Source organism: Grammomys surdaster, unplaced genomic scaffold, assembly GCF_004785775.1.
Source record: "Grammomys surdaster isolate TR1022 unplaced genomic scaffold, NIH_TR_1.0 170, whole genome shotgun sequence".
In the NCBI taxonomy this organism is placed as follows: Eukaryota; Metazoa; Chordata; class Mammalia; order Rodentia; family Muridae; genus Grammomys; species Grammomys surdaster.
The window spans coordinates 7009883-7027936 of NW_021604618.1; the positions used below are offsets into that span (position 1 = coordinate 7009883).

The 18054-nt window shown below is 41.2% G+C and overlaps 1 protein-coding gene across 3 annotated transcripts in view; it reads left to right on the forward strand.

Moving 5' to 3' along the window:
- Nucleotides 1-10996, forward strand: part of Slc1a2 (solute carrier family 1 member 2) — a 75509-nt gene extending 64513 nt beyond the window's left edge. For 2 of the 3 annotated variants that reach the window (XM_028766839.1, XM_028766838.1), the window contains 2 exons: nucleotides 4500-4731; nucleotides 8528-10996. In XM_028766839.1, the coding sequence (XP_028622672.1) occupies nucleotides 4500-4731; nucleotides 8528-8599 (304 nt within the window). In that variant the 3' untranslated portion in view covers nucleotides 8600-10996. Of the gene's footprint in view, nucleotides 1-4499; nucleotides 5174-8527 lie in introns of those variants that run through there. The other variant, XM_028766840.1, reaches the window with a different exon arrangement.
- Nucleotides 10997-18054: the final 7058 nt, after the last annotated feature.

An 18054-nucleotide genomic window follows, 5' to 3' on the forward strand; every position in this document is an offset into this window, starting at 1 on the left:
AGTGAAATGGAAGTCTCTTTCACCTGCAATTGAGTTCTCTGAACCCTGAAATTACAGTTATGATGTATCAGCATAGAAATTTATTTTTTTATAAAAAAAGCATTTTTGTTTTATTTTTATTTATGTCTATGTGTCTCTGTGTAGAGATGTGCATGTGAGTGTGGTTTCCTGGTCCAGAATAGGGTTTCAGGTGTGAGCTACCTCACATGGATGCTGAGAATCAAACTCAGGTCCTTTGCAAAGAGCAGTACAGGCCTGTAACTGTTGAGCCTGCCCCAGCAATGAAAACTTTAATCTTGAGGATCTCTTCCCCTAAAAACAACTCTGTAATGTCTGAAGATCACCTCTCAAAATCTTCCCTGCCTCAGCTTGACCATTTTCAGTCTTTATGTCTTGCCAAGTCCTCTTGTCCTTCTCTTTGAGTCTTTTCCCAGTTCTTCCAGTTCTTTGTCCACCTCTTTCAATCTGGATTCTATGACTCTCTCCTCCTCTTGGATGGTACTTGCATCTTTGCTTTTCACTGCAAATCTTGCCAGATGTTTTGCTAAACAAACAACTCTTTCTTTCTCTTCAGTTCATCTGCTTCTAATCCAAATGAAGGATCCATTCTGTTCTGATTCCTGCTCCTATCCGAGTTCCCCAGCCTGCCCCAGGCCATGCTGAGTGCTCACAACTCTCTCTGGTTTCTGTGTTCTCAGACTTAATCAAGTGTGATAGAAACCATTTTTTTAATGCCTCTGAACCATTCATGTACAGACATTTTTGTCTTATGAGTCTTCCCAAAGCAATATAGCACAGATGCTTACATAGTGTCTTCACCGTTTTGGGGACTGAGAGTGATCTAGAGGTGATTTACTGTATGGGGAGATGTCTGAAGATTATAAGCAAATGTTAGGACATTTGGTGTAAGAGACTTGAGCATCTATGGATTTGGATATCTGTGGGAGGTCCTGGAGCCAATTCTTCCCACAGAAACTATAAAACATGATCTCTGTATTCAAAGAGCTTACACACTAGCAAAGAACTTTCAAAACGACAACCAGATGTTGTGTGCTCAAGAAATCCCAACAGTGCTAGGTGAAAAAACAAGGGGTGTGCATCTGGTAGGAAGAAGACATGAACTCCCTACTTGACTAATGATAGCATAATCCCATGATCCGCTAAAGGGATGGTACTTGTTTTGTGCCTTATCAGTCTTTCCTATGCAAGGGGTTTTGTGGAGAGCCTCTCAGATGGCATGTCAGCAGTTATTATCTTCCCCAAGATGGGTATTGTTCTGATTCTGACAAATAAGAATGATACATAGGAAGAGCTATCTAACCTGCCTGTTAGAACCATCAGAGCATCTCAGGGTGGAATCCAATCATATCGTAACCAACAGTGGGGATTTTAGCCCTCCAATGCCAGCTAGCCCCAGATCAGGAACCCTAGGTGACCAGTTGCTGCTACACAGAGCTCCTAAAGACAGTCCATCACTCAGGCACTCTGTCCTCTGAGAATGTACATTATCCTTTGATTCTACCTGGTTAAATTCTGAAACTCTGAGCATTTGGTTCTTTCACATCTGCAACAATGATCATCTCATAGGATTCAGCACGTGACAAAGATCCAGACGAGCTGTGAGTGACCCAGACTTTCTGTGAGAACTCAGACCTGCAGACAGACAGTCTCTCATCTCCCTGCCAGAGGACTTGGACCAAGAGAAGAAAAGAGCCAGACTACCTTGGCAGTTAGTTTTCTTCAAAGAAGCCAGACTCAGTGATTGGTGTGAAGGATTGTTTCGCCTCCTCTTGTTTTTGATTCTTCCCAGCCCAGAAAGAAGAGCTGAGCCATTTATAGTGGATTCATTAAATGCAAGAGTCTGCTTCCAACTCCTTTACTTTCTTTCCGTCCTGGCAGTCAGAATCCCAGAGGTAGCACCAACAAGTCTATTCCTTTCATTTTATTTTTATCATTTCTTTTTTTGCTCTCTTTCCTTCCTTCTCCTCCCCTCTTCTCTTTCTTCTCTTACTTCTCTTCTCAATATCCCCCACCACCACAACTCCCTGTTTCTCTCTCTACTACTGAGGTCATCATAGAAGTTAGACTTTCCCAAGAGGCCAGGGGTAACTGTGATAGAAAGTGAAAGTTATTTGCTTATGGAAAAGTTTCCACATATGAACCAGAAATTCTAATATTCTTCTTGGGGTCAAAACTGTACTTCCCTAGAGTCAGTAAGACATTTCCCTGGTGGTTTAGAAGTTTCTTGTCTTTGCAGTATTTTCTGAGGGGGAAAAAATACAACCAGAATAGACATGATTGATCTCCTGACTGGGCAACTTGAGAGTTTTCCCAAGATGCCGAATGGCAGAGGAGGGTGGCAGGATGAGACTTGGTCTCAGTTGGATTTTTGCAGTTTGATATACATCCTTTAATTTATGTCATCCTTTAATGTATGTCAACTCCTCGAGGAACCCACTTGCATAAACTTTCCCTCTGTCCCTTCTCATCTATGTCGATAGAGTTGAGTCCCTCTGACAAATTGTGACCATCATTAGTTTACGTAGATGCCATCCTTTCAAATCTGTTCAGAACATATGGCCAGAGATCATCATCATTTCTCTGACCCTTCAGTCCTGTCTTCTCAATGGGCTTCTTTTCCTACTTAATCACCTTCACACATTTCACTTTCAAAATAAAAACAACCCAGAAATCCTTTTCTGTATTCTCTGCCGTCAACTGTTTCTTTTCTTTTTCTGCTTTTCCTTCTAGGAAGAAGAGGTTTATATAGACATCCATAGTGTTTCCAGATCTCCTTACAACTGCCACACAACTTAAAAGAGCCAGGTTCTGTTCTTATAACCTGCTCTCAGTGGATCAACAACAGTCTCTTTGTCACTAAAACGTATAGATACTTCTTTTATTCTATGGACTCAAGGGGATAATTGACATTGTTGGCCACACTCTGCCTGTTATAGGAATTCGAGTAAAATTAGGGTTAATGTTTTCAAAGGGAGACAGTAGCTTAACCAGTCATGTTTGGATGTGTTGCCTAGAAACTTCCAAAATACATTTGAATTGGCTGGATAAAACTTATAGTAACACTATATGTACTCATAATCAGGTTAAATAGCTTTACAAAATGGTTTTTAGCAAGTGCTTGAAACCGTGATAAGCATTTTGTTTATATTGCTTTGCTGTCATAGCAACCCTGTACACTGGCCCTATTTGTTATTTCATTTTTGAGAAGGGCCACAAATATTAAGATGCTCAGAGCTTCCAGCAGGTAAGGGACAAAACTCAAATTGAATCTGAGCCAGGCAGCCTTGCAAGTCCATTCCTTGATTTCTTTTTCCTTATGGTGCCATGGGTAAAACCCAAGTCCTCGCGTATACTACATAAGTCCTTTCTCTCTGAGCTACAGCCAAGCCATTTATTTTAGCTGATGTAAATAAAATTATACACAGAAGTTTGTTTTAAACACAAAATCACAATTATATATATTAGAAGTACCCCATAATATTTTGATGCATATGTAGTATCTTAATTGAGTTACGTATGTATGTCTTCTCAGACATATTCTCTTTATGATAAAAACTCCTCACATCCTTCGTTTATCGTTGAGGTACACGACACATTTCTGCTGTCCTAGTGACCCTGATGTGCAGTAGCACAGTGGACTTTCTTGCTCCCATATGACTGTGCAATGCATAGTCTTAAATGCTTGCCCTGTGCTCCTTTTTATACACTTGTGCTGGGGGTTCTTAACCATCAGCTCCAAGTGATGTGGATGTCCTCAAGCCTAATTCTTCATTCAGGTGCAGACCCCACCACCCCTCACCACAGCCAGATTCTCAAGAGCCGAAGAGGGACCAGTACATTCCAAAAGTTCAAGTTCAACTCTGATCACTTGACCCCCCCTGCCCCCCCCCACCCCAGCACCATGGGCATATGTGCCTGGTTGCAATCAGGACAGCTGGACTTACAGGGGAGCCACGTCAGGTTCCTCCTAGTGTGGCTTCATTATTGCCGCTTCCTAATGACAGATAGATTTCATCACAAGAATGAGGCTTTACTTTAGGCCATTGTTCTAATTTTAAAATTAATGTTTCCACTCTGCATGTGACTCAGTCATACTCAGAGAATTTGAAAGGAAGGGGAGTGTCCTCAACTAAGGCTCTCCTGGTACTAGCATTCCCTCATCTCATGTCTCTTATCTTCACACAAACAAGCTTGTGCTTCCCAATGGGAGAGCACAGCTACCTTTAAGAACTCAGTGAGCTTCCCTGGTGCTGATTTTCTAAGACAAGTTTTTGTTTTGTTTTGTTTTGTTTTTTTGTTTTTTTCTTTTTTTAATCTTAATAACAACCACTTTTTTTTTCCAATATAGAATTTGCAACCTAAGCCATGAGGAGGAAAAATATTCTGGATACTTGCTCGTTCTAGCAGCACTCTGAAATATTCTTCTTAGATTCATAGAAAGAGCAATTTCTAACTTGACCTTTGTTTTTCATCTTTAGGGATAGAATGAGAACTTCAGTCAATGTGGTGGGTGACTCTTTTGGGGCTGGGATTGTCTATCACCTTTCTAAATCTGAGCTGGACACCATTGACTCCCAACACCGAATGCACGAAGACATCGAAATGACCAAGACACAGTCCATTTATGACGACACGAAGAATCACAGAGACAGCAGCTCTAATCAGTGTGTCTATGCTGCACACAACTCTGTCGTAATAGATGAGTGCAAGGTACCTTTCCCATTCCTGGATATCGAGACCTGCATATGAATAGTGCATGCTGGACTCCTTAAAAAAAAGCACCACCCCCTGCATCCATTCTTACCATGCTTTGTAAGTAATCATGTCACCCAAGCTGGCGGGGCCCAGACCATCTCACTTTGCATCCAGCATGGTGGGACATCAGCGAGTCTGACACCAAAAGGACCAATCCGTTGCTTGTTTCAACAGATTCCCACATCCACCTCACCCCTCTAATTTGGTCCTTAACTTTTGGAGCCAATAATTTGTGGTTGTCATAACTTTGATGGGCTTCCTATATTCTCTTCCTCCAAGGAAGGGTCAGAAAAAAAAATATAGACCAAATATCATTGACATTATATAGCACGAGTATTCCTCCCTACTCTGTATTACAAATTGCTTTTTTAAAAGCTCATATAAAAGTTTAATTGGATGTCTTCCTTTTATTTTTTATTTATATATATTTATTTTTTGGTGGGAGGGTAAGTTGTAGTCCAGCTTTTACTTTGCATCCCAAATGGGTATGCAGTTTCAAGAATAATTTCTTCCAAACCAGTATTTCAGACAGGATTTTGTTAATGCTAAGCATCACACACTCCAGTTCTCCTGCAGTGTGAGTGTTCTGGGTTTTCCTTCAAGCTGTTGGGTGCCAAGTCTTCAAGCTTGATGGGCTCTAGCTGGCCTTCACTGTAACTAACTTGACATTGACAAAGACAGTGTCGTGACCAGAGTGATGCAAACTTGGAGAAACCCTGGCAGATGGGAGAAGGTCTAGCTTGCTAAATGGTCAAGTGTATTAGCTGAGGCCAGTTTGAATCAATAGCAATCAATCCCTTCTACCTTTTTGATGCCTGTGGATACGATCACATTTAATCTTTCTTCCTTGGTTAAGTCTTGAGTCAAGTAGCACCAGTGTTTCTGCCAGAGTTACAGCTAACAGTTCCATCTACTGGACTGTACCATAGGTCCAGAGTACTAATGGACCAGAGAGTCTGGCTTGCTCTCACTATATCAAGTTCATGTGCAAAAGAGCCAGAACTCAGCTACAAACTGGGGGGTTAGACTATTCTTTAATTAACTAATTGACAAGACAAAAATGATTTCCGCTTAAAATTTTTCAGATAGATGTTTGGGGCAATAACCCATCTATTTGAAATGTTACTGCATTTCACATCCAAGTAAATGGGTTAAGTTCCTTTCCACAGAAATGTTAGTTTGGATTAATAAGGGTCATCATTCTCATGGAAGGACTTTTATATTTATCCAGTATTTATTATGTGCCTTCTATGATTTAGTGGTGTGCCCTCACCCCTTCCCTTGGCATCTCGAGTTTTGATCATTTTCCAAGTATTTACTGAGTGCCTATACCTATAGGACCCTGACTTATATACTGGATTTATACAAACAAGAATATGCAACATAATACAAGAGAGAAGGTTTCACCTCAGATCATTGACACTTAAGAAAACATAAGATGTGACAAAGTAGAATCTCCATATTATTTTTTTCTCTCACAGTTGTGGGCAAAAAGTCAATGGGAGGAGCCTCTTTGGGTAGGGGGAGCTTCTCAAATGGCTTCTTAATATTTTGGAGAGAGGGTTTTTAAAGTATAGTATAGAGAGATGGAGAGATAGTTTTGGATTTCAGACTTACCTACCTTTCATTTCTTAAAGATTATAAGAGTATTTACTATGTGTTTAAAGCAAAACTTTGCAAGCTGTAGAGGAAGAAACGTTGACCCTGTCACTATAATGCAAGCCAGTAAACAGTGCTCTTGGTCTCTGTTCATCGTCATCCTGTCCAACTCCCCAAACAGTGTCTGGGCTGTTGTAGGCACTCAATAAATATTTGTTGAATACAACCCACTAGCAGTGGACTCCATGCCATGTTCACATAGCCTTCTTTTTATTCGACAGTTCCATAGAGCTAGTTGTTCAGTTTCTCACAAAATTGACTACCAGATCAACCGTCTGCATCCTTGTAGAATAATTAACACTTAAATGGTCAATATTCAGTCTGAGCAGGCCCTTAGGATAGTGGATCTGGGTGTATTTGTTCTATAAATATCTTAGAGGTTTGTGTTGTTAGTAAGGTGATTGTCTTTAACTCTTTGAAGGGGATCCTAGCCCCAGGCTTCCCATTAAGTCAACTGTCTGTGTTGTCACTGATGTAGAAGGAGGCAGGCAGAGCTATGTGCATAGACACACACCCCTTTCTTAAGTATCTGGGTCAAATGTATTTATTTCTTTGGACTTTTTAGTTAACTCCCACCCTCACCACTTTTTAGGTCCAGGTTTTAGAGCCCAGCAAGAAGAGTGTCAATGCTTTTTGCCAAGGCCTACCCTTGACTAAACAAGACAGGGATAGAATGGGTTAGGGAGTGCTTTACAGATTTTGTTGGTTCAGCAAAGGTTCAACTACCTTTGGAATATAGGTCCCAGTATTTACAAACAAAAAGTAAATACCTCACACATGCTGTCTGGTTTTTCCAGGACATCACATTGTGACTGATAGCTGTGTACTGCCTAGATGTAATTGATCACTAAGAGCCAAATAGGCGTATTCAAAGTCACGAGGAACAAGCAGATTTCTCCAGTCTACCTCTGGTAGTTTTTCTTGTCAGTATATTGAAGGGGAAACCAGTTTGCTGCAGCTCTGGTCAAAATAACTACTTTCAAGCATTGTTATGTCATGCTCATCTCTTTATAACCGTAGTTTGGTGTTTTGCAATAGCCTTTTAATTCTCCCCTGGGTAACAGCACATGAGCCATGGCTGCTAATTGCATGGGCTTTCTAAGTGTATGGGCAGGGTGGGGAGCATGTACTAATGTGAATTGGATGAATGAATAGTTTTTTTTTTTTTATTGTCATTGCATGGTTCACGAAGGGCACCTAGTTCTCTGTTCCCAGCATGCTCTATGCTCTTGATGCATGCATTTCATTCCCACTTGGGTAAAAAGGAGGTCCGATTTCTTTCAAACTTTGCTGCATTTGTCATGTCTCCATATCCTAATGCTTCCATAAATCCAGTCTCTTCATTATGTGGAATATCAGTCGTGGGTTTAAGTTTGCACATGACCTTGAGGACAGACAGACAGAAGGTAAGCTAGGAAACCTGCTTAGAAGTGGATGGGAGAACTTCCCTCCTGCATAAAAGTTCAGTTCACTCTGGGCCAGAAAAGCAGAATATAATTATAAGTTCACAAATGTCTACATCACAATGATTTGGGATGCATCCCTACTGATCCCCCCACTTTCAAACATTTCCCGTTTTAATGTCTAATGCCAAGAAGACTTATTCAGTAGAGCCAAAACATCATCATTTCAGTAATTAAGGCTGAACATATAGGAAATTCCCCTGGCCTCACTGTGACTGAACCTTTTACATGCATGAGTAGAAGTAGCTGCCTAATTCTGGATTGCTTTCTGTATGGTTGTATGGAGTAGCACATGGCACTCGCTGTATTTTAAGGACTACAGTGGTATGTGATGGGTCTTTGGGTAGTGAGATATTCCACAACCCTAAAAATATTGCTCAAGTTGCCCTTACACTGCTGAGCATCTGTGATCCCTCAGTACCCTTCTGGTAAATATGGATAGTTCAACTCCTCATTTACTGCTGAACATCAAGATGGGTTCCAAACTAATTTTTGAAGGAATACCATTTAAAACTATGATTTTCGCATACACTGTAAACTCGAATCTGGTGCTTCTCCACATGACCCATGGGTGGTGTTTCTTGTGGTTCGTGGCCTGTAAGTTGGATGTTGATGGTAATTGTTTTCAGGTAACTCTGGCGGCCAATGGAAAGTCAGCTGACTGCAGTGTTGAGGAAGAGCCTTGGAAACGTGAAAAATAATGACCCGATTCTCAGCCAATTCTTGAATAAACTCCCCAGTGTATCTTATGGTAAAAGATGCTCTAAACAGGCTTCCTCTACAAAAGGAAAAATGCATATATTTCTATGTTTACTTAATCTGTTAGCTGAGGCATAGAGGAGCTGTGTACACAGTATGATGATAGGCACCATGCTGTGTCTTTGCCAAATAATGCTTCATAACTGTCTAATGTTCTTACTTGTGTTATTGTCTGAATGGATGCTGCTGGAGAAACCACTTTGAATAGAAGACATGTTCTTGCTAGCTTCCCTTTGTCTCAGTGCAAAACTGTGGATGCTGTTTTCCAAGGGGACAGGATGAAAGCAGTGTGGTACCCTCCAGGGACTTGAGACAACAAGCACACACGGTGTGGTATTCCTTAAAGTGTTCATGGCTCACCTTGTTCTGCACAAAATTTCTGCTTGAAGCTTTTAGAAGTACCGCCCTTCCAGCCTGTAAAGTTGGCACCTACATTGATTGAAAGCATTTGCCTTGGGGAACTCTGACAACTTACTTTTTTGTGCACTGTCTAAGTAAAATGTTTCAGAGTTTCAGTGGGCGCCCATACTCTGAAATGCAGGTGACTATAGAGGCCACAGATGATCTGCCTTCCCATGTGTGTGTGTGTGTGTGTGTGTGTGTGTGTGTGTGTAAAATGGGAAATTTCAAATTTGAAGATGATCTAGGAATTATTTGCATATTACCACTGTATACCTTGAGGAAAGTGAAGGAGCATAGTCAACCTGAATTTTAGCCTGAATTAAATATTCCAACTCATTTGTTTGACTTGCATTCATAGAGCATAGTGACGTCTAGTGTGATGATCTATGGTTTTTTTGTTTTATTCCACCCATAGATTCTCACTTGAGTTCCTAACCAAAAGATATTTTCAGCATCCAAATCATGTCCATCACATTCTTGTCTGCTTACGTGACAGCATTTTACCTTCCTCACATTAAGAGACACACATTGGCTATGACTCTTTTCCTATCATCTTGGAATATATCTAATATGTAGAAAGTGTTTTGTTATATTAAAGCACATAAAAACTATCACAAAACACAAAAGTATCCTTTCTCTTTGTTGAGAAAGGAACAGAAAGCAAACATCTATATAAAATCCTATAAAGGTTCCTATGACAGAGTCCAGGCAGCCTCGGACCATCAAATGGGGACTAAGAATGGCTCTATACAACTTTCCAGATAGAATCCTTTCCAGGGACTGTGAAATTCTGAAGGAAGAAATAATATAATTGGCACAGCACGATGGTTTGCCTGTGGTAGGCATCCGATGAATCCTTAATGATGGGTTGTGCAAGCTAAAATTGTGAATGTCTCTATTATTATCTTCTGTTGAAGAATGCACAGTATTTTCCTAAGATCCTGGGTTTAACAGTTAGCTGGGAACTCAAACCACTGAGAAACAAAACAAATTCAACTTGAAGGAGTGATAGAACCTGAGCCATCAGTCAGGGCATGCGTGTCCTCTGAGGCAGGTAGAAGACATTCCTAAGTAGTAATAGGACCCAATGTCTCTGAGGAAGAGTGCTGAGCCAGTGTCTCTCCTTTTAGCCTCTCTTGTGACTTCTCTCCTTCAAATCAGATAGTTTGGAAACATACAAAAGACAAGAGATTCCTGTTGCTTTATCTCATAAGCCCTAACTATTTTTAAATAAGGATCACTATTGAGCAGTATTAAATGAATTAGTTTGTTCTGTTTCAGGTTTTGACTTTTGAAACAAGGTCTTGCTGTTTAGTCCAGACTAGCTTCAAATTCTCAAACCTACTGCTCAGCCTGAGTTCTAAGATCACAGGTGAGCACCACTGCATCAGCTGGCAGAACACTGTTTATTTTCACTTTCTTCTGAGGGAGAGTGAACAGGATAGCAGTGACCAGCAATGAATCCTTTAGAAGACAAGAAGGACTGAAGGGATTCAGATTAGCTGTGGAACTATTCTAGATAGTCTGTAAGTGGTACCCCAGGGCTTTTATGCTGAGTAGGTGTATCTAGGCAAGGCATCCAGGAGCATGCTGGAATTTGCTGTGTGGGGGAGGGAAAGGCCGTAGAATGAGTCTCCCCATACAAGAAGATACAAGGCCACCTAGGTACTTGAACATTGACCTTTTCCCAAAAGCACTTGCAGAAAGACTGTGTCTGTCATCGCTGATTCTGTCTGAAAGTCTTTCTAGTTTGTCTTGTCTTCAGCTCTCCTCTAGCAGTCCTGTTTGCCTATGTAAAGAAGACAGAGCTTTCAGGAGAATGACGACACACTACTTCACAAGTCAGGTTTTGGTGACTACATACATTATCTTGAGAGAATATGCTAACAAGGAAATCACATTTATCTAAAAATTTAATAAATTTTATTAAAAATAAATAATCAAATTGGAGACTACCTTAAATATCTAGGATGTGGTGGAACTGACATAGTACTGTGTCTTGCTTTTGTAAGGCCTCCTTAACACTTCCCATGCCCGCCTTCCCTAGAAAAAGTGCAGGAAGCTGAAAAAAAAAAAACAGATCCAGAGTGTGTTCTAGTAGCCTTAGTCTGAATAGGGTACCCGTCACTGTGTGTGTATAGTAATAGAGCCGTCATAGATCTGAATGCTCATAATGATTAATCTTCTATGTGTAGTTCTCTCTCTCTCTCTCTCTCTCTCTCTCTCTCTCTCTCTCTCTCTCACACACACACACACACACACACACACACACAAACACACACGCACACACAGTGTGTGTCACATACACTAACTCCAGGTACCAGGGAGGTTTGTAACTGGGGCTTTGGCAGCGCTATTCCTTTAATGGATTCAGTTAATACTTTCAAGGAATTGAAATCATTTCAAAAGAAACCAAGTGAGCAGATATTCATGCTTTCCTTTCTCATCCTTCCCCTGCAAGAAGTAAGACAAATCGTCATTTAACTGTTGAGTAAAATTCAACAAAGCCAATTCACCGTAGGCTTCTGAGGGTGGCAGGACACCAGAGAATCTAGGCAGTCATCAGGATCTAAGCACACAAAACCTCAGTAAAGGCCTGTAGGTAGGTTTTAGGACCATGAGATCACTACCAGATTTGTTTATTTCCTGTTGGGTGTAGCAAAAGTCTGTGTGACCCTGTTGCCTGTAAAAGTTTTCATGCTCCATAAAAGACATATAGCCATTTCTCCTCACCAGTCACTAGTTTGGACATTTACAGAGTGAAGAAACGGTGCCAAAATGTCCTCAGATGAAAATGAAGAAAGCGGAGAACTGGGTACAAGTTCAGTCTATGGGTCAGTCCCTGCTGAGACTGACCATGCTGAGATCTCAGTGGTTGGCTGATTGGGATCTTGGCTAATTTCCAGCTATGGCTGGAAAATCATGGCACATGGAAGTGCACGTAGTCAGAGGCCCTTCAGAAAGAGCTGACAGGCCTCAGAAGAAAACCCAACCCTGCCTTGCTTCTTCAAGTAATCTTCCCTTTGTTCTCCAAGTAGAATCTTATTATAATTTTCACTTTTGTCAGAATCTAGGCTCTTGCCTATGCATTAGTTTCCTCATGCAACAGAGCAATAAACCCAAATGGGTGTTCACATGCTTCTGGCTCCCTATAAACAAGCCTGAGCAGCTCAGGCCTCCTTTGATGACTAAAACAGCAGCAGTTACACCCCAGGGGGCAACCTGCCCTATTTGCTACTCTCTGCTAGCTAGGACCAATCTGTCTGCTCTGCTTTTTTTTTTTTTTTCTTCCTTATTCTGCATCTGAACTCATTATCAGCCAAGAAGGACCAGATGGGATTTTCCAGTACTGGGATACTTGCAGGGCTCCAGGGCCCAAGGGTCATAAGGAAATAAAGTTAAAGAGTCTGAAGCAAGGGTTTCCTAAATCAAGTAGTCACTGAAGATTCATGGTCTTGGCATCTATAGTAGACTCTGGCTAAACCCAAAAGAAGGATCACTGCGTGCCAACCAAGCCATGTGGCAACTGTGACAGCTAGTTTGCCAAGGGTGGAGTGAGATAAAATCTCATCAAGAATGCCAACCAGTTTAGAATTTTCCCTAAAACTCTCTTCCCAGTTCACTGTCCTCATCCTTCCCTTCCCTTTCCTTCCCTTTCATTGCTCAACAGACTGCTTAGTAAATGGCCAAATAGTTATGAGGGGGTTGGCTTGGAAGCAGATAACAGGAGATCTTAACTGAGTAATAGCCAGTCTCACAGCCGAACACCATAATCAGGCAATGACACAGAGATGCTTAAAACACGACGTGGCTTGGTAGAGGAGACATTTGATTAAGATGCTCCCCACTTATAGCTAACTGTAAGGCTCACACAAGCCACTGTGTGCCCAGGTTTCTTATGCTTCCGTGAGAAATGAGAAGGGATTGGACCAAATGCAGTTTTCTTTCTTTTCTTTTCTTTTTTTTTTTTAACGAAAGACATGCTGAATTTTGTTTTGTTTTGTTTTAAATCAAATCGTAATTTTTACTTATTCACACAGGGGTTATAAATACAAAAAGGCAGGGTGTGGGGAAGGGGATGACACTGGAGTGAAAGTGTTCAGGGGGAGTACAGATATCTTTCAGAACAGGGTATTGGCTGGGTGAAGGTTCAGGGGACAGGTCACTATGACTCTGCCTTTGATTCACTTGTCCTTGTCTAAGTTGGTACTATCCACCAAGGCTACCTATTTACAAGGTCTATGACTACTCAGGCTGGTAAATTTCCACAAAAGCTGCCTGTATACAATAGCTTATAGCCATCTGTTTCAGGTTTTTCCACAGAGACCCAAGACTTTGTGTTAGCATGCATGTATGTCAGGCCTATTTCTGATTTTAGGCCTATGGCTGATTTTAGGCCTTCAGTGTATAAGCAGGGCTGCCCCTGACATCTCTTCCCTTCTCTGAGTATAGAAGGGCTGTGGCGATTCTAATCTTGCAAAGGTGGGGATAGAGGCCTGACCTCCCCACTTATAGCTAGCTGTAAGGCTCACACAAGCCACTGTGTGCCCAGGTTTCTTATGCTTCAGTCAGAAATGAGAAGGGATTGGACCAAATGCAGTTTTCTAATCTCCGCTTTACTCCCCCTTCCGTCTTACTGCTCTCAAACATGGCTCATTTATATTGTAAGTTGGAATGACACACAATAATGCATAACCAATGTAGATGTTTCCTTGTTCATTTTGGGAAAATTCCAACTAAGCTTCCATTCATTCCATACTTTACAACAAGCTTGAAGAGAGTGGGTAGCCCACCATTTCCAGCATTCAGACATCAGTATCTATCCTTTGGTTAAAAATCCCTATTCTCTAAACTCACTGTTCTCATGGAAGCAGTGATTCTGTTCAGGGAACTGTTGTATAGAGTCACCGTGAGGGACCAGACACCTAGTGTCTGCAGTTTGAGTTCTTGCATCATACCTGCTGTAGCAACAGAGCCCACTCCAAATACTCAGCCCACATAATTTTCTCCGAACAGTCCTAATTGCCAACCCTGTGTGGGAATTTGGGAGCCTTTGGCAAACAAGCTTGAACACTCCTGACATTTGGTGCAAGATTTACACAACAGCAACTGTCTCCACACACCTTTCTCTCCACATGCACATCCATTCTGAGCCTTTTTGTTCCCTGGAGGGATGTGCAGGAGCCTTTGATTGATTTCATTAGAAAGTTTTCCTCTTGATTTGCTTGCATAATAGGCATCACATCATAGGGAGAGATGCTGTCACTTACAAGATTGGAATTTTCCCATTTTCTACTGCCCCTTTCCATGCTCACAGAGTGTCTAAGTCATTAAGGCAGTGAGAGGTGGCTGCATCTTACCCCATCTGGTTCTGTTATAAAAGACCAGTGCATTTTTGCTTTTTGAGCAAATTTCAGCCAGAGTTAAACTGATGTGTTTAGTGTGGTGAACATCTTCATTGCCAGAAAAGATTTCGGCTAACCAGATTTGGGGGAGCAAGATGAACAGCCAGGTCTGAAAGGGTTAAATTTAGTAGGTGGTGATAGTAGTTGGGTTTTTCTCTCCTCTCAAGGTGACAGAAGATCTAAAGGGAGAGCAGAAAGATGTTTCTTAATTGACCCACTTAAGATCATTGCAGAAAAGGTGGAGAAATCCAGAAGGTCCTGGGAGATTAGGTTCACACTAACACTCTGAATCATTTCTGATCAGTTATTTTTCTATGCCGAATCTTGTTTTATCCTATGATCCAATTACCCATTTTGGTATTTTTAAGTCTTTCAGACTGTATTTTGAGGATCTTTTAGAATGAGAATAGAATCTACTATCGGAACAGACCTATGCTCTGCAGAGGCATCATGTGACCCAGACAACGGGTGGCAGAATATCTCTGGGTTCCTCTGGAGACACCCCCAATCCCTGGTGAGCTTTGGAACCTAACAACCGACTGTTATCCTTATCACCATCCTCTGGGACATGGGGATGATGCAGTCATAGCCTTGCTACTTCTGGGCTCTGTTTTTCCCCATGGCAACCATTTATCCTGCCTGGAAATGGCCTGCTACCTTAGGTAGGAGACAGATGCACTCATGAGCCAAGGAAGTGGTCAAACAGATCCCTAAATTGTCTCCATGCTGCAGCAAATCCCCTAATACACACAACCAGAAACTCAGCTCCTGGGCGGCTTAATCCCCACAAAGTCACTTTCCTGTTCTAAGAGCCTTCGGTATCCAGATTCTTCTACAAACCACCTCAACTCTTTCCTGTTTCTTCCCTCCTCCATAAAATCTCAGCATCCCATCCTCACATTGCACAACAATGACCAGGTCAGCTGGTCACTATAGAGATTTGTATATATTAAAACAAACCTACTTTTTGGAGAATTTTTTGTATATTCTTTTTCTATTTGTTTTCTACAGATTGAGGAGAGAGCTGGCAAACTGTGAATCTAATTTTATCTTGATGCCAGCAGATATATTTTAGCTTCCTGGTATGAATCTGTGTTACTAGGGACACCATATCGCCCTCTGATCAGTATTACCCCTCCAATATACAAAGTGACTTTGGCCCAATCTTACATTCTTTCTTCCACAAATCCCCAAATTTCTTTGCTATTATTTATACAGAGAAATATTTATAGTCCTGGATATTACAAGTTTTAATGTTAATTTAACTTTTAATAATGTTACACATTTGTATCTATTCTTCAAAAATCATAAAGACTTGGAGTAGGCTGATATAGTCTCTTTGGTATCTGTAATTTTTTCAGACAGATATTTTCTTATGATATTTTCTATACAACCACATAGATAGAAGTATAGCTAATTAGAGCACACATTTCTATAGCAATTTGGGGTATCAACTGTTTCCTGAGCATTCAGACACAGTTGAGAAATTTTGGAACTGAGTCCTTAATGATGCAATGAGTAACTTGACCAAACTCAGAACAAGGAATTGCTTAAGCCCCTTAGGTAGTTAGGATATGCATCTGAACACTAAATCCTTCAGCATCAGGAATGATGCTGACTGCTTTTTTCCAACACCAGTCCTTGTTTTCCCAGTCGACCTTTCTAATTTTTCTTTTTCAGAAGATGAATAAAGGCCGGTGCTAATAGTGGGACCCCTTCTATATCAGAATTTCCCATGCATTACTAGATGTTTATGTGAAAATTGGCCTAATAAAGCATAGAGTAGCAAAGACTAAGGATGATTGGTAAGAAAAGAATTCAGGACAGGTTTGGTGCAGTTTTAAGTCTTGCCAAGCAAAATGATAGTAAAACCTCACATTGTTATATGAATTGAACATATATTTTTAAGAAGAAATTAAAGACAAGATATTTTTAGTACCCATTCAGAATCCGTGCTGTATCACTGGGGGGCTGGAGCTGGGAGTTAGAGTCATACTGAGATTATTTAGAATAAACCCAAATAGTTTATCCTCAGGTAGGCAACAAATTTATGTAACCTTCCCACAAGGTAAACCAGTAGCCACGGAAAACACAAGGTGTCTTTTTCTCCACCAAACTCACTCTCCACAATGGAGGGAGGACTGGTATTTTAGTGTGTTTTAAAGAAGAGCCTGTTACATAGATGACATACTAGGATGTATTCAAACCTGCTCCTCATTAAGCAAACAGATTAGATGTGCCCTCAACTGGCGAAGATTGTATCTGTTTTCACAGCTAGCTATCAGAGCATGAGTTTCTTGTGTGTACATGCTGATACTTGGTTCACGCATGAAGACAGTGCCTATGCACTTTGTGTAGCTATAATGTAGGTATTGGTGTGTAATTTCAGTGAATCGACATATAGATGTAATTTAATTTAACTGTTGTTCTTGGCTGTTTATCGAAATGCAATAGATCTGTCCATTGCCATTTGGAAACCTTTCTTTACAGTCTTAGGTCTCGCCTAAGAGTTATTTCTCTTTCTCAATGTGACCTGAGTGAAGAACTTAACCTATGAAACCTCTGTACTGATGATTGTTTGCAAATCTCCAAGTCCAACACCTTTGTAAATACAGCCCCAAGCAGGGATTGGTTTGAATGTGTTTCCTGTTTCTCAGTGAAGTCTCTCTTATCCTATGCCTGCATCATTCCCATTCAATGTACCCTTGGAATTTGTGGTTACCAAGTCTGAAGGAGGTTTAGAATTAAGATGCTCATCTCTCCTCCCTCACCAGTGGACTGGGCTTAAAGAGACCAAAAAAAAAAAAATCATCTCCTCATGCTCAAATCATGTCTTTGGGGGAAGGGTCAACCTCTCTGGTTGTCAGATTGTCATCATGATGCTCATACCCTAAAGAACCTTGTTACCCTTGACTTCCTGAGTTGGGTACAAGAATGCATTTTTACTGATTTTCAGCCATGCAGGTGAGACAACCCCCCACCCCCACCCCCAAAGCACAGTTCTTACAGCAAATTGCACGCTTGTGAGAGAACCACAAAGTACTAGAAGCACACCAAGGCCCCGGGCCCAGCAATGGCTGAGGTCGAGCGAGGCCAACCAACGGCCAACCTTGGCATTGTCAGAGGACCAACCTCTGATGCACTCATCCTGAGGATGTGACAGGAGGCTGATCTCCTCTACCGAGTATGCTCTGTTTGCTTGTGTCAAGTGGGTGAAAATGATATTAAATGATATTAACAATGGCAATTAGCTGTGATCTCCCAAACTGCATTCTCACTAAATTCCATACTCTGTAGTTCCTGTAACCCCTGTCTTCTCCACAAAGACAGAAGAAACAGCAATATGCTGGAGAGCACCCCTCCCTTTTCTCACAGATCATGGAGATGTGAAGTAAGCACACTCATTTTCAGGGGCTTTATCAGATGTGTGGAGTGAGGGGATGTGGTGGCTGCACCCTTCAAATTTGGATGAAAAAAAAAAGTACAGAAAGGAAAGAAGACGTTAGGCAAAATTATTTTTGAATGAAAGATAAGATTAATGGTTTCTCTCCCATTCACAGTCCCCATTGATCTGGTGTCATATAGCATAG